Below are 15,843 nucleotides of genomic sequence, written 5' to 3' on the forward strand. Positions count from 1 at the left end.
AAATAGCAACAAAATCCATGGGGAAATACAGCATATGTTGGCACAGTGGGTTAGATGGAGGGCTTTGACCCAGGAGGCTAGTGTGTAAATCCTGGGCTAAACCATAAATGTAGGTTAAGTTTTAGCTTCGCTATCTTTACGCATTTGAAGCGATTGCTCTCCTTGTGGTAGGAGTCCAGAAGAGAAGGACTGTATATGTTCAAATGCTTGTGTTATTATTTACATATTCTCCCAGGATTGTGACAACTGTAGCCTTAAAGTCAAAATGTTGTTTTCCTTTCCTTAGCTGAGCGTCTTTTGGCATAATTTGGATCACTTGATTAAATTAGTTGGTTTGATTTGTTTTTGTGGCTTTTTTTTCTCACGTCTGAAATAAAAGCATTCATTCATTCATTCATTCATTCATTCATTCATTCATTCATTCATTCATTCATTCAAAAGCTGTTAGCTGCTGAATAACAACAACACTTCTTCCATTCAGTTAACTTTTCACAAGACTCACCTGTTAACTGAAAACTATTTTGGGTGATGACCCCATGAAGCAAGTCATCATGTTGATAATAGTGTGCAATGCTCCAGTTGCTACTTTTCAGAATTTGAAATATGAAACAGATTGAGGTTTGTCAACAGTTTTGTTTGCTACATCACTCCAAAAACGCATGTTAAAGAAAGTGCATCACCCCTTCATTTTGTTTTGTCCAGAGTGCATCAGATTAGAGGTTCAGAGGATCAGAGGTTCTGGTGAAATATTACATCAGACATAAATGTAGTTTTCACTGTTGCATAACAGTCATAAATGCTCATGTGGAAATGTTATGAGAGAACCTGGCAAATATTAGTCATCTGTGCTTTAATTATTAATACATATCTTTTGTTTCTATTTCTCTTTGGGATGCTAGTCAATAATGTAAAAAGAGTTCATTCCTCATCGATCCACCTACTTTGAATCTGTGTTTTTATGTCCTCAGTTTTGCTACTCTGCCAAGGAATACGGTGGAGTTATGTGACGATCGGTTTGTCCATCTGTTTAGTTCTGTCTGTCTGTCTGATTGTCTGTCTGTTTATTACCTCCACCAAGGAGGTTATGTGACACCCGGCGTTTGTGTGTGTGTCTGTCTGTCTGTCTGTTAGCAAGATAACTCAGAAACGCCTGGGCAGATTCAGATGAAATTTTGAGGGGATGTAGACTATGGTAAGAGGAAGAGCTGATTTAATTTTGGTGGAAATCCGGAAAGGATCCTGGATTCTGGATTACTTTGAATTTTTTAGTATGTTTTAGTATGTGGTCCAAAATATGACAAAAATACATCATAGGTTAGTATGTCATCCAACAAATTGGAGCAAGGTGTCCAGATAGCTCAACTGGTTAAGAAGGTGATTCGTAAAAAGAACTATGTCAGACACACAGGTTCGATTCCAGCTCATGATCCTTTACTGCATGGGTTTCCTGTTTTCCTCTCTATCCTTGGCGGAGGTCTGCACTCTCTGCTTTTCTAGTCTATTTGTTAGCAACATTACTCAAAAACGGACCAACGGATTTGCATGAAATTTTCAGGAAAGGTCAGAAATGCCAGGCGGACAAAGTGAATAGATTTTGGCAGTAATGCGGCTTATAGTCTGGATCCATGGATTTGTTAAAGATTTCTGTATCATTGTGAGATAGTGGCAGGGCTTCATTGTAACTTTGACTACTAGTAAACACTACCTCAGCAGCCTGCTGCCGATCACATGATTGTGATCCTGCTGCAAATCGCTGCAGACTAATTGAGACTTATCCGTCGGAAATGATACAGCAACTGATCAGACTTGGCGGAGTACTGCGCTTTCTGAGTAGGGGTGGGAATCTTCAGACCCATCACGATTCGATTACGATTACGATTCAGGTGCTACGATTCCATTCTGAAACGATTATCTTTTTTCCCTCCCAGCTATTACACATTTCTTTTTGTCTCAGTGTGTGACCAGTCACCACTTTGTGTTTTTAAAATAGTAATAATGAGAAACAATTAAATGAATTAATTTCCATTGTCTTTTATTAAACTAATGGAAATGTGTAAACTGAAAAGTTACAACTTTGTTGTAAAGAACAAAAGGTAGCAGCATCCTTGGCTTTTAACATATCTTGAATCACAATTTGTGAAATGTGAAAATGTCTCTTTTTAGAGTGTCGGGATGGCCGTGTCAGTGAAGTACCGTCGGGATGGAATGTTGTATCTCGGCTCCAACGTGTGCAGTAGTGCTCGGAAGCCCTGGTTCTCCACTACTGAATACGGACGTAAATGCTTGGCAATAAACGTTGCGATGGACTTTGTGATTCGTTTCGCCTTTTCCGATTAGGGGGGAAGCTTTGTAATTACTTGTTCGATTGTTCTCTGTTTGGTGGACGCAGAGGTAGCCTCAACAGCAGCCGGGCATCTTCCCTCCTCGTTCGGGTCAAAACTACTGATGTGGCTCCTCATGTTAGTGGTGTTACCAAAGTATTTTATCTTGATGTGACACAGTTTACATATGTCCAGTTCAAGTCCACCCTCAACTTTGTAGAAGCCAAAATTCTTCCATACATTCGCTTTTAATCCGGAAGGCGCAGGGTGGATCTCGCGTTCAGCCATCTTTGTTATGTGCTCCTGTAAAGTGTACGCCGGGTGACAACGCACAGCACTACTGAGTTCCGCCTATGTCACGTTATTTAACATTTAAATAATCGGAATTTGGACGTTTGTGAATCGATTCAGAATCGTCCATGCCTGAATCGAGATGCATCTAAGAATCGATTTTCTCCCCCACCACTATTTCTGAGTGCTTTTCTTGATTAGATACTGCTATTGTTTTTGTCCGTGTACAGCATTACTGTGGCTAATACACAAAAAATATGTGCAGCCGCAACATGATTGGTCACTTGGCTTATATTACAAAACTTGCTGTCAAACATATAATCGGTAGACTTCTGAAAAGAAAACACAAGACCCATAAGACCTCAGTTGCATCATCACATTTCCACAAAACGAGTCCATACTGTAGCATTCAGGCCTTTCAAACAGATTGTCACCATGTAGCTTTAGTTGACAGAAAGGAAACCAAACATGATGATTCTTGCTACTTCTCTTTCTTATTTAATAAATCGAAAGCCAGTCCTATCTCCATATATTGTTAAGAACAAACCCCAGTTTGTGTCTATCTGGTCCTAAGTCAGATGTGACACTGCTGTCCAAAGATCGTCTCATTTGGCTGTGAAACACACACAGTCCATCCTCTGCACCGTGGAATCGATTTGGACACTTCACCCGCCTCCAGGCTAACTCTGTTCCACCTCTCAGCTAAACACCTAATCCCACCCTGACACCCGCTTGCTTCCTCAAATATGCTTTTCTATTTTTCGTGTGCTTTACGTTTGCTTGCTGCCACCTCTCCCTTTGCTTTGCCTCTCTTCATTTCTCATTTGTACTCATTTATGTATATATATTCATGTGTACACCAACACATCTCCACCTCCCTCCCTCTGTCTCCATCATGCGTTGCCGCCTCCTCATTTCTCTCCTCCCATAAGCACTATTTGTGTCCATCAGTCACTCCCAGCTCGAGCCTGTGTGATTTTGTCACTTAAGAAAAGCATCTGGCTTGTGTTTGGAGCAGACAGGCAGAGGCAGGACAATCTCTGAGATGTTAGCCTCATCCACCGGTAACCGGCCACTGCCAGTAGTCAAGGCAACAGACATTTTGAATTCCCTCGCTCTCCTGCCTCCTTCGATGGCTGTATGTTAGATTATGGTGTGTGTGTGTGAGTGTGTGTGTTTGAACAGAGGTAGGCAACACCAGTCGTGAGAGGGAGGGAGAAGTGAGAGAAGGGGAGGATTACATCATTGCTCTAAGACCAGAGACTTTTCTCTGTCAGACTGCAGAGGGCTCTCTCTGCATTCTGACAGAGTCTCTGTCTTTCAGCGCTATTATTTCCTCTTATTGTTCCCTCTTCCTCTCTTTATCCCTTTCTATCAACCCTCGACATTCACGCTCCTCCATTTGTTTCATGCCCCTTTTCTCTCCTCCCTCTTATTCAGTTCAAATCTCTCTCCCACACTCTCCCCGTCTTTCTCCCTGAAGTGCTTGCCAGTGAATAACTTCCCCAAAGCATCTTGCAGTGAGAACCAGCGTGTCGTGAGCGATAGCGCTGTCTGAGGGCTATATTTAGAAACTTGGCTGATGTTCTCGTCTGTGGTGCTGGTGCCGGCGCTCCTCTGGGCTCCCTGTGGCCGAGCGCTGGCAGGTCGGTGGTTTGGACTTTAGAGGACAGCTGCTGTAATACAAAGTTGTTCTGGCAACAGAGCAGTTCATTTGACCTCCCCACGTCACACAGTCATTCACTCACCCCCTCATCTCCTCTCCTTTTGCCTGCCTTCATGTGTTCACAGTCCTGTCTCCTCGTTCACTCTGCCTTACGTCATCCAGTCACATCTCTCTCTCTCTCTCTCTCTCACCTGTCTTCTTTCCCACGCTCAGCCTCTCTTCTCCTTCTCTATATTGCTCTGCTGATAGCATCCCCCCTCTCCTCCCCTCCCTTATACCATCTCCCATCCTTATCACCCATTGCCCACTGTGAAGCTCTCCTCCCTGACCTCATTTAGACACCACACTGTTTTCACGCCTCTTCAGAATTTAAGAAGTTTCGCTTCCTTTCCCTCCTCTTAGTCTCATGTACTAGATGGACTCTCGTTTTTTTTCCTGTGCTTGTCTTTGCCAAAGGGTGAAGCTTAACCATATCACATCTCAGTTATTCAAGACTTCTAATAGAGAGGGAAAATGTGGAAGAATAGCCACTAATGTAGAGAAGATATAGTAATACAATTCAAATAGAAGAGAGCTTATCTGGTCTGATGTAATGTGATTTCAATATATATTGTCTGTAACTAAATGTGACTGCGGTTTCGTTTGGTGGAAATATCACCATTTAGGCAAATATATTTACTTTTCGTGAGTCATGTTAATAGAATGGTTTTGGGAGTATTTTGGGAAATTTACTTTCATACCCTCACACTCAGTCAGCAGCTGGTTAGCTTAGCTTAGCATAAAGACTGAAAACAGAGAGAAACAGTTAGCTTTGCTGTCTCTAAAGGTTAGGGAGTTGTTTTAATGAGTAGCAAACTAAAATGGAGGGACATGCACAAACTTTTTAACGGGGTTGGTTGCTGTTACTCCAACCTGAAGAAGGCCTAGCCCCACACTTATTGCAGATATAGTTTATTGTGCACTAGTTTTAGCATCAAGGTGATTTTCCATTTGAGCTTAACACTGTTATCTACCATTTTGATTATACCTTATATACGATAATCTGAACTGTTATGATGATCCTTTATGTAATTACTTGTTATAGACAGTAAAAGCTTTCTTGTAAAACAATACATTTGAAAATTCAAGAATCACAACAATAGCCAAATTTTATTACCATTAAATATATCATTATGATGAAAGAGCTTGCTCATACAGGTGGAATTACCATTACAGAAACATAAAAAATAGACATATACACTACCAGTCAAAAGTTTTTATTGGAAATTATGCATGTTAACGTCTCATTGTACTCTGAAATGAAAATATTGAACAAAGCGTAATTGCACAAGGGTTGCCTAATCATCAGTTAGCCTTTCAAGACCATTAGCTAACACAATGTAGCATTAGAACACAGGAGTGATGGTTGCTGGAAATAGGCCTCTGTACACCTATGGAGATATTCTATTTAAAAAAAAAATCAGCCATGTGAATCTAGAATATATATGTCAGGGTAGAGACTGCGATTTGGTAGAGTTGGAGTTTCTACCAGTAGAGATTGCGATTGGAGTCTCTACCAGTAAAGATTGCGATCGCAACCTCTACCAGTAGAATTGGAGTCTCTACCAATAGAGATTACGATCGCAGTCTCTACCAGTAGAAACTCCAATCCTACCAGTAGAGATTTGTCAGGGCTAAGGTTAGACTTTTAAGGTTAGGGTCAGGGGTCAGGGCAGGGGTCAGATTTAAAGTTCCATCTCTACTGGTAGGATTGGAGTCTCTACTGGTAGAAATTACAATTGCAAACTCTGCTGGTAGAGACTCCAGTCTCCATCTCTTCTGGTAGAAACTCCAATTCTACTGGTAGAGACGCCAATCGCAAATTCTACTGGTAGAGACGCCAATCGCAAACTCTACTGGTAGAGACGCCAATCGCAAACTCTACTGGTAGAAACTCCAACTCTACCAAATCGCAGTCTCTACCCTGACACACACACACACACACACACACACACACACACACACACACACACACACACACACACACACACACACACATATATATATATATATATATGTATATATATACACACATACATACATATATGTGTGTGTAATAAAATTGACATGCAACAGTTTAACATTGAACAGCTCTCTGAAAATGCACACAAATGTTGCGTTGAGACCAGCTGTGCTCCACATAAATATGTTCATTTATCATTTTGTGATGAGCCCACTTCCCATAAACTGTGTGATTTCCAAAGCTTCTCCATACAGCTATTATAATCACACTGGATTCCCAACACTACAAGCAGTTGTTTTATCTCTTGACTTTCTCTCTCTCTCTGTTTTTCACCAGATCCTGCCCGTGTGGTAAACATGCCATCTGTCATCTACGTGGCCATTGGTCTGCCTGGCTTCATCCGCTGTCCTGTAGATGCCAACCCCCCTGTTACTCTGGTTAAGTGGAAGAAAGATGGCCTCCCTCTACGGATAGACAAGGTGAGCTGGTGCAGAGCTGCAGCTTTCGTTCCGCTCACTTTAACCCACCTCAGACTGGAAACAAATGCGTCATTTCTCCAGCTGAAGCTTCATATGATTCCATTTTTCACCTTGTTCCTTTTTCCTTCAGTGTGCTTCTCTGCCTTGTGCTTCAGTGAAAATACTCAGGACTTTTAGTGTCATTTATTTACAACTGTAAAGATGGTGCTAGCGGCGTTTTGTTGATATTGGCATAACAAAATATTACTCTTCCTTATTGCTGACTGAGAGTTTTTCATCCACAGTACCCTGGTTGGAGCCAAATGGACGATGGGAGCATCCGTGTGGCAGAGGTGACAGAGGACTCTCTCGGCACCTATACCTGCATGCCTTACAATGCCCTGGGTACCATGGGATGGTCCCCTGCTGCTCCCCTGGTGCTAAAGGTATGCATATTTAATGAGTAACACAGCTGTGTTGCATAGATCCAGAAGAAAAGTGTAACTTCACTGTCACTTCCGGCTCTCTCACCCTGGGCAGGACCCTCCCAAATTCTCAGTGGTTCCTGGAGGGGAGTACCGGCAGGAGGCTGGGAGAGAGCTGGTTATTCCCTGTGAGGCAGAGGGAGACCCCTTTCCCAACATCACATGGAGGAAGGTAAGACATTCAATAAACCTTTCCTTTTCCCTGCATGTGTACAGTTTGTCCACCTAAGGCTTATTATCAATCAGTGCTTCATGTCGTGTGTTGTGTGATGTTGTCACACTCATTGTTTTCCATTGAGAAATCTTCATTTCTGAAACCTGTGTCTTTAGTGGGTGCTCACATTTTAATTGCTCAAAGTGCTTTATGTAATTTTACCATTTTTAATCACATTTTATTGATGTGTATAAAATATGCAATCAAGAGAACGCATTAGATTCTCTCAGTTGTGTGCTTCATTATGAGGCATGTTTAATTGTGTTAACCGACTACAGTCTGATTATCTCATGTTTCTGTCTGCCTTTAACGGAATCCATAATTCATCATTGAGGATACGCTCTATTGTAGCAGCTTAGAGATTGAAGACGGATTTCTTTGTAGCTGGCATAAGTAGTGAGTTTTGTATTGCATGTGTCAATGTACTGTGCACCTCTCTGTTCTCTTTCATGGGCTGCCTCCTTCTCTCCATGGCCCGGCTGGACTGCAGGTCGGGAAGCCCAGTAAAAGCAAGCACAATGTTCTGCCCCGAGGCAGCTTACAGTTGAAGTCACTCACAAAGGAGGACCACGGGGAGTGGGAGTGTGTCGCCACCAACGTTGCCACGAGCATCACTGCCAGCACGCACGTCCAAGTCATAGGTACTAATAATGTGCATGAATGCACCAGCACAGACATACATACACTACCATTCAAATGTTTGGGGTCACCTGAGCACCCAGATAGCTCAGCTGGCTGAGCAGGCGACCCAGAGACAGGGGCTATAAACCCCGACACAGTAGTCATGGGTTTGAATCCAACTCATACTCATTTCTTGCATGTCATTCCCCCACTCTTCTACCCACATTTCCTGTCTCTGTCTCCACTGTCCTATCTAATAAAGACAAAAAATATCTTTAAAAAAAAGTTTGGGGTCACCCAGGCAATTTCATGTGTTCCATGAAAACTCACACTTTTATTTATGTATTAATATAATTGCACAATGGTTTTCTAATCATCAATTTTTCTTTCAAACACCATTAGCTACCACAATGTAGCATTAGAACACAGGAGTGATGGTTGCTGGAAATGTTCCACTGTACTCCTATGTAGATATTCTATTAAAAATCAGATGTTTCCAGCTAGAATTGTTGTTTACCACAATAACAATGTCTAGACTGTATTTCTGATTAATTTAGTGTTATCTTCATTGAAAAAAATGCTTTTCTTTCAAAAATAAGGACATTTCTAAGTGACACCAAACTTTTGCACACTTTCTCTTAAACAAGCAAATGTATTACTGATCCCCCTCTCCCCCGAACGCAGCTTCTCATTTTGTACTTGGTGTTGGCAGACATTTTTTTTTCTGTTGAAGCTAACTAGTTAATTAATAGAGTGAAAACACCACCTCTGGCTGGCTTTCTAATGTTTCAAGTTGAGTTGTTTAAAAAAAAAAAGATTTTGCAATATGGTTTTAAATATGCATGATGATGACTCCAAACATGATTTTGTGCTACAAGAGTGACGCTAAAGCAGCATGTCCCAGGAGTCTGTGATACAAGGCCCTGTTCTTGTGTTGAATAATAGGAACTACTTAGCATTATTGTAGTGTCCCTCAGTAAATAAATAAATGCAGATAAACTCATGTACTGTGATCATCACTGGAAGCAGTTTGTAGAAAGGTGATGAATTTAGAATTACCTTGGAGTTGGAAAACAAATCATAGTTTGCAGATTCACCCATTTAGCAGAAGAAAAGGGATACGTGCGTAGCCTTTTCAGTAGTGAGAGGGAGGCTGCTGCAGGATGTGAAACTGTGATAATCTACTGAATGAGTTGGTTCAGGAACGCAGAGACAAGGAAGCACTTCAGCGGCTTTGCATTGCAAAAGTGAGCCGAAGTAAAAACACTGAGAGTTAAAGCTCAGAGTTATCAAGAAAATATTTGCGCTGCTGTAGTAATAAAGTTAACTCCACTTTAAACAAAATATAGAAAAACAAAGCCCTAGTTTAAAGTTATATCCTTAGTTTCTTAAAGCCATCATAAGAGAACCCAGTTTTAAGCCTTTGTTTTAGTTTATCTTTTAAAAGCTTGTTTTGAAAATTAATTTCTTCTTTAGCCCAATCCTCTCTTTTCTTTGTTATCAAGAGCCTGGTTCTAGTCTTAAGCCCAGTTGCATTTTTCTAAAATGGGTTGCATTTTTCTAACATTCACGATTGGTAAGATCATCTAACCCAATGTAGATGTGTTCCTCCCTGTCCAGGAGAGGTCAGAGGCCAGATATCTTCATAACTTACTGTCAAAAGTATTGGCACCCCTGGAATTTTTCCAGAAAATACACCATTTCTCCCAGAAGTTGTTGCAATTACAAATGTTTTTCATATACACGTGTTTATTTCTTTGATGTGCATTGGAAAAATGTAAAAAAGCAGAAGAAAAAAGCCAAAATTGACATAATTTTACCATCTCCGTGGACGGGGACAGAAGAGAAAAATTGATGAAAGAATGCAATATAGGATCATTTGAATGGTGGATAAACATCCTCAGTCAACTTCCACGCAAATTCAGGCTGTCCTGCAGATTCAGAGTGCAAAAGTGTCAGCTCAGAACATACGTCGTCATCTGAATGAGAAGAAGCGATATGGCAGGAGACTGAGGAGAACCCCACTGCTGACAAAGAGACAAAAAAAGCCAGATTGGGGTTTGCAAAAACGTACCTGAGTAAGCCTCAATCCTTCTGGGAGAACATTTTGTGGACAGATGAGACTAAGGTAAAGCTTTTGGAAAAGCACGTCATTTTATTGTTTACAGAAAACAGAATGAGGCCTACAAAGAAAAGAACACAGTGCCTACAGTCAAACATGATGGAGGTTCAAAGATGTTTTGGGGTTGTTTTGCTGCCTCTGGCACTGGGTGCCTTGACGGTGTGCAAGAAATCATGAAATCAGGAGACAATCAAAATATTTTGGGCCGCAATTTAGGGCCATGTGTCAGAAAGCTGGGCCTGCATCAGAGGTCATGGGTGTTCCAACCGGGCAATGAATTGAAACGTACCTCAGATAGCACTAAGAAAAGGTTGGAGACAAAGTTCTAGAGAGTTCTGAAGTGGCCAGCAATGAGTCCAGATCTAAATCCTATTGAACACCTATGGGGAGATCTTAAAACTGCGGTTTCAAAAAGGTACCCTTCAAATCTGAGAGACCTGGAGCAGTTTGCAAGTCGATATATATATATATATATATATATATATATATATATATATATCGACTTTACACTGTACTGAAATATAGTTGGGGTTTTTTTGCAGTTAGATGAAGGCTGCTTAACAATGAAGATTACTTAAAACCCAGCTCACAGTAAATTAGTATCAGTAAAATGAATGTACTTTGCCACAGCAGAGCCGCTCAGTGACTAATGCTCCCTTTTAACAACTGTTTTTCCTCTGCAGGCACAAGCCCCCACGCCCCCACCAGCGTCCATGTGGCCGCGTCCTCCACCTGGGCCAACGTATCCTGGGAGGCGAGCTACGATGGAGGCTTCCAGCAGACATTCTCAGTCTGGTATGGCCATGTGTGAGTCATCCTGGCATGCTTTGCTTCTGCTTTTTCTTCTTCCAATACGTCCTCTGTTACTTCTAACAATGTCTTTTCCAGGGTTGTGTTCAGAACAGTTGTGAAAACGTAGAGATGGAAAATACACGGAGGTCCAGTGTCAGTGAGTTTTCATCTCTAATCTTGGAATTTCTTGAAGAAAAAAAAAAGGCAAAAGCAATTGTTGCAACTAAACTGAACATGACCCAAATTCCTCTATCCTGCTGCTGCAGCTGCTGCTTTGCTACTGCTTAACTTTGACGAAAGGCCTGAGTTGAAATGTTTAGTATATTAAACATCGAGAGAATGCCACAAGTGTGCAAAGCAGTAATCAAAGCAAAGGGTGACTATTTTGAAGAATCTAAAATATAAAACTTGTTTTGACCTATTTCGCACTTTTTTTTTACAATATAATTCCATATGTGTTCATTCACAGTTTTGATGCCTTCAGTGAGGATCTACAATGTAAATAGTCATGAAAATTTAAAACAAATATATTAAATGAGAAGGTGTGTCCAAACAGTTGACTTGTAGTGTATATCATTATACAGTCATGGAAAAAAATGTTAGACCATCCTTGTTTTCTTCAGTTTTTTGTTCATTTTCATGCCTAGTACCACTAAAGGTATATTACCTTAAGAATACAATGAACATGACAAAAAATCCAACTGATTACACAATATTTTATGTCCTATTTTATATGCTTAAGCTTAATTGTTTTCCAACGGTATATGAAGTCTTTTCATATCATTTGCAGCACTGCACATTTAAAGGCCTCAAGTGGTTTCCTGCTTACATTCAAGCCATAGCACAACTCAGAAGTTGTCTGCTCTCACATATTGCCTCAAACAAAAGTGAAATAGCAATTTCAGCCAACCCTTTTAGTTTGCTGCTTTACTTTTACTGATGGCTGAGTTGGATTTGAGCCTTGACACGTGCAGATACAGATGAGTAGAAGTGGATCCAGTTCTTCTCAATGACCATTTATTGCTTGAATGAATACAGATAAGTTGAAAATAAAGTAATAAAGCCTTGAACTGAACAGTCTTTTAAGAAGGTCTTGTTCCTTCTTGCAGCCGCATGGTCAAAAAACTTTTTCCTTCCTCAGCCACTCCCAGATGCTGTGGCAGCTGGTGTTGAAGCCTTCACCTTCGGCTCCACCTACAGATTCCTCCAGGGCACACCTGCACACACTCTCTCTACCATTCCTCCCATTCACATAAACATACTAATAAAAAGAAAGAATGTATGAAAATCAACACAAATTGCAATTTGGCTCCTACAAACAGAATTATGTGAAGCCACAAAAGCAGCCATCTTGGCACTGCTGGAAATTGGTGTGAGTGAGAGACAGGTAGTTAAAAAAACTGAAGATCTCCAATACAGCTGTTCATTACACCAAGAAAAAACATGGAATGCCTAAAAGAACTGTTTGTGACAGTACAATTCCATAGCTATTGATATAAGAACTTAAGTGATTTTGGTTTTTATCAAGAAAACCATGGAAAATGGCTAGATATCAGCTCTTAAACTAAACTTTTATGAGCTATTTTTGTTGTTATCATTATAACTGTCAAAAAAATGTACTTTAGTTGTACCAGGCATTAAAATGAACAAGAAATTGAACAAAACAAGGGTAGTCTATTAACTTTTTCCATGACTGTAGTCATTGTCTTCATGTAGACACCGCTATACTGTTCCTCTTGTCAAAGATTGAAGTTGTCACTGATTTTGTCTTGTGCTCTCAGAAACTGTGGAAGTGATACACAAAGCCTAGATTAACTTAAATGTCTACATAACTGGCAGATATACACCCCCTGTCAAAAGTTTTAGGACACTTTCTCATTCAAATAAAGTAGAACCTGTCCTATAACGTCTGACAGGGGGTGTATTTCATCATATGGATGTGATCAGGGCAGGACTCTGATCATACATGTAAAGTTTCAGGCAGATTGGAGCATGTTCAGGGCATTTACACAGCATTTGAAATTTCATGGCGAAGGGTCAAAATTCCAGAGGCCGCCACGGACACGCCCTTTGACTTTGGAAAAAGATTTTAATAACTTTGGATCATTAAGGCCTCCTGTATGTACTGGCCGAATTTGAGGTGAATTGGAGTTTCCCCCTAGGAGGAGTTCGCTCTAGAAAAAAATGAAAAATGGGCAAAATCTGACATTCAACGCAAAAAAGCTCACTTCCTGTTGGGTTTGGAATGTGGCTGTCACTGACTTTTTTGTTCAGCCTGATGTGCTGCATATGTGTACCAAATTTGGTAGATACACCCCCCTGTCAAAAGTTGCAGGACACTTTATTTGAATGAGAAAGTGTCCTAAAACTTTTGACAGGGGGTGTACTTTTACCCAGTCAATAAACATGATTTGGACCCAGCATAAACCAAGAGAATAATAAGTGGAAACAACTTAGACAGTCAACAAGAAACTACTCTTGCATTTCTGAATGTGTCAAATACAAGATGCATCCCACATGTATGGGTTGCTTTGTTGCCTAAAAGCAGAATAACTACATTGAACAACATTTTGGTTCACCCTGAATGCAGCTAAGCATTTGTGGGAAATGTGATCTTAATTTGTAAAACACCAACAATATTGCTGCCATGAGGTAATTGATTTGATTGTTGCACAGTGAGATGTCCTGTACTAAGCCTCAAGATTAATCATAAGAAGTGTGACTCTGCTTATTGGAACTCATCAAGCTTTATGAAAACAGTGAAGAACTCGCAGAGCAGCAGAAAATACAATAACTAGCAGCTTTAATTAATGACATGCTTGCTGAAGTTTGCATCAGTGGACATATTACAGATGTCCCACATCTCTGAAGTCATTAAAAAGTGGGTTTAAACTTGAGTTTTCTGTTACTGATGGAGATGAAGACAGGTTTTACAAATCCTGTGTGAACCTTCTTGCCACATGAGATACATTTTATGTACAAGACACTGCAGGAGATTTGTACAATTCCAAATACCTTACAGGACTTTTTCAGACAATCTGTGATGCATGATCAATTTTTCAGTTCTGTGACGTCTGTATTGGATTATTATCACTTTTTTGAATGGAGACCTACTTTTTCCTTATGTGGGGGAACTACACTGCCTGTCCAAAAAAAAGTTGTACACTCTCATATTTCATTGGACCACCTTTAGCTCTGACAATGTCACACATTCGCAATGGCATCATTTCGATAAGTTTCTGCAAAGTCACAGCATTTATTTCTGTTAAGAGTTACATTAATTTTCTGCCAAGATCTTATATTGATGATGGGAAAGTTGAACTGTTGTACAAAGTCTTCTCCAGCACATCCCAAAGATTCTCAGTGGGGCTGAGGTCTGAACTCTGTGGAGGCCAATCCATGTGTGAAAATGATGTCTCATGCTCTCTGAACCACTCATTCACAATGAATCCTGGCATTGTCATCTCAGAATATGCCCATACCATCAGGGAAGAAAAGCTCCATTGATGTAAAGACATGGGGCCTCATTTATAAAACATTGCGTAGGATCCATACTAAAGTTTGCGTACGCCAAAAATACGAAAAGGACGTATGCCCTTCGCCCCTGATTTATAAAACTTTGCGTAAGCACAGCTGCATGCAATTTCTTGATAAATCAGACACCAGCTGGAAGATTGCACAGGTGGATCCACCTCACATTCCGCCCACAACACACCCACATTTTACCATGAATGGTCAATGCAAAGTAACTCATGAATGTATCTGTATATAAATAAGCTGCTGATCCACGGCATTTCACGCAGCGCCGGCCGGCAGTCTTTGCACTGCTGTGCGTCAGGATGAATGAATCATGTGTTGACCCAGGCCACCCTGCCACTAAATTTGCTATGATCATGTCTGATGTACAAATCATTTGTAAACTGACTGAATGTGCATTTTTTCGGTTCACATAGACAAATTCATTTTCACTGGGGGGTTGTGGTGTGAAGCATGTGTGCCTGTGTGCCTGTACAGGGCTGATTAATGGTTGGACGCTCATCCCATTCGGCCGCATATGGATAAATAAACAAAATTCTTTACTTTTTTTGCCTTTTTACTGTGATAGTTGCAGTGAAGAGTGACCGGAAATGGGGAGAAGAGTAGTGGGAAGACATGCATAAAAGTGCCGCGGGCAGGAACCGAACCCGAGCCACTGCGTCGGAGACCACCCCTACAAATGGGTCTTCTGCCTTCCCCGATGAGCCATACGGGCGCCGGGTGATCACTAAACAAAATTATTTAATAAAGATCACCGCGCCGGCCCCAGATACCGGCCCTTCGGTTAAATGACCGAATGAAATAACGTTCAATCCGCCCCTGTTGATATATGAACATAGTTCTGCAAATACAGTCGTCGGCCGAATGACGCACTATATGAACATCTACAACAATGAGGGTTTATGATTATCCAGCTCTACAAGTCTAATATGTGATAACAATAAAGGTTTAGGGATCAATCTGGTTTCAATTCGCCACTTCACCCTCCGGCACTGCCGTTCCCTCTGTCTCCAAAATGTGCTTAAGCAAGCATCAAAGTTGGCGCACCGGTGCGCACATTCTCACGCCAAGTTTGTTCTAGAAATCACAACGTACACAGCGTACGCCACTTTCTACGCAAAGTTTGTGATTTACGCCCTGTTTTGTGCGTAAGGAAGCATCAAGAATCAGGGTTGGCGCACCGGTGCGCACATTCTCACGCCAAGTTTGTTCTAGAAATCACAACGTACACAGCGTACGCCACTTTCTACGCAAAGTTTGTGATTTACGCCCTGTTTTGTGCGTAAGGAAGCATCAAGAATCAGGGTTGGCGCACCGGTGCGCACATTCTCACA

The 15,843-nt window shown here is 41.1% G+C and overlaps 1 protein-coding gene across 5 annotated transcripts in view; it reads left to right on the forward strand.

The window, feature by feature from the left end:
• Window positions 1-15,843, forward strand: part of LOC110958361 (protein turtle homolog B-like) — a 171,085-nt gene that overhangs the window by 106,923 nt on the left and 48,319 nt on the right. For 3 of the 5 annotated variants that reach the window (XM_051937145.1, XM_051937147.1, XM_051937148.1), the window contains exons 8-12: window positions 6,617-6,759; window positions 7,044-7,184; window positions 7,279-7,395; window positions 7,928-8,078; window positions 10,864-10,987. In XM_051937145.1, the coding sequence (XP_051793105.1) occupies window positions 6,617-6,759; window positions 7,044-7,184; window positions 7,279-7,395; window positions 7,928-8,078; window positions 10,864-10,987 (676 nt within the window). The remainder of the gene's footprint in view (window positions 1-6,616; window positions 6,760-7,043; window positions 7,185-7,278; window positions 7,396-7,927; window positions 8,079-10,863; window positions 10,988-15,843) is intronic. The other 2 variants (XM_051937146.1, XM_022204866.2) reach the window with 1 other exon arrangement.

The sequence above is a fragment of the Acanthochromis polyacanthus genome, chromosome 17 (assembly GCF_021347895.1).
Source record: "Acanthochromis polyacanthus isolate Apoly-LR-REF ecotype Palm Island chromosome 17, KAUST_Apoly_ChrSc, whole genome shotgun sequence".
Classification (NCBI taxonomy): domain Eukaryota; kingdom Metazoa; phylum Chordata; class Actinopteri; family Pomacentridae; genus Acanthochromis; species Acanthochromis polyacanthus.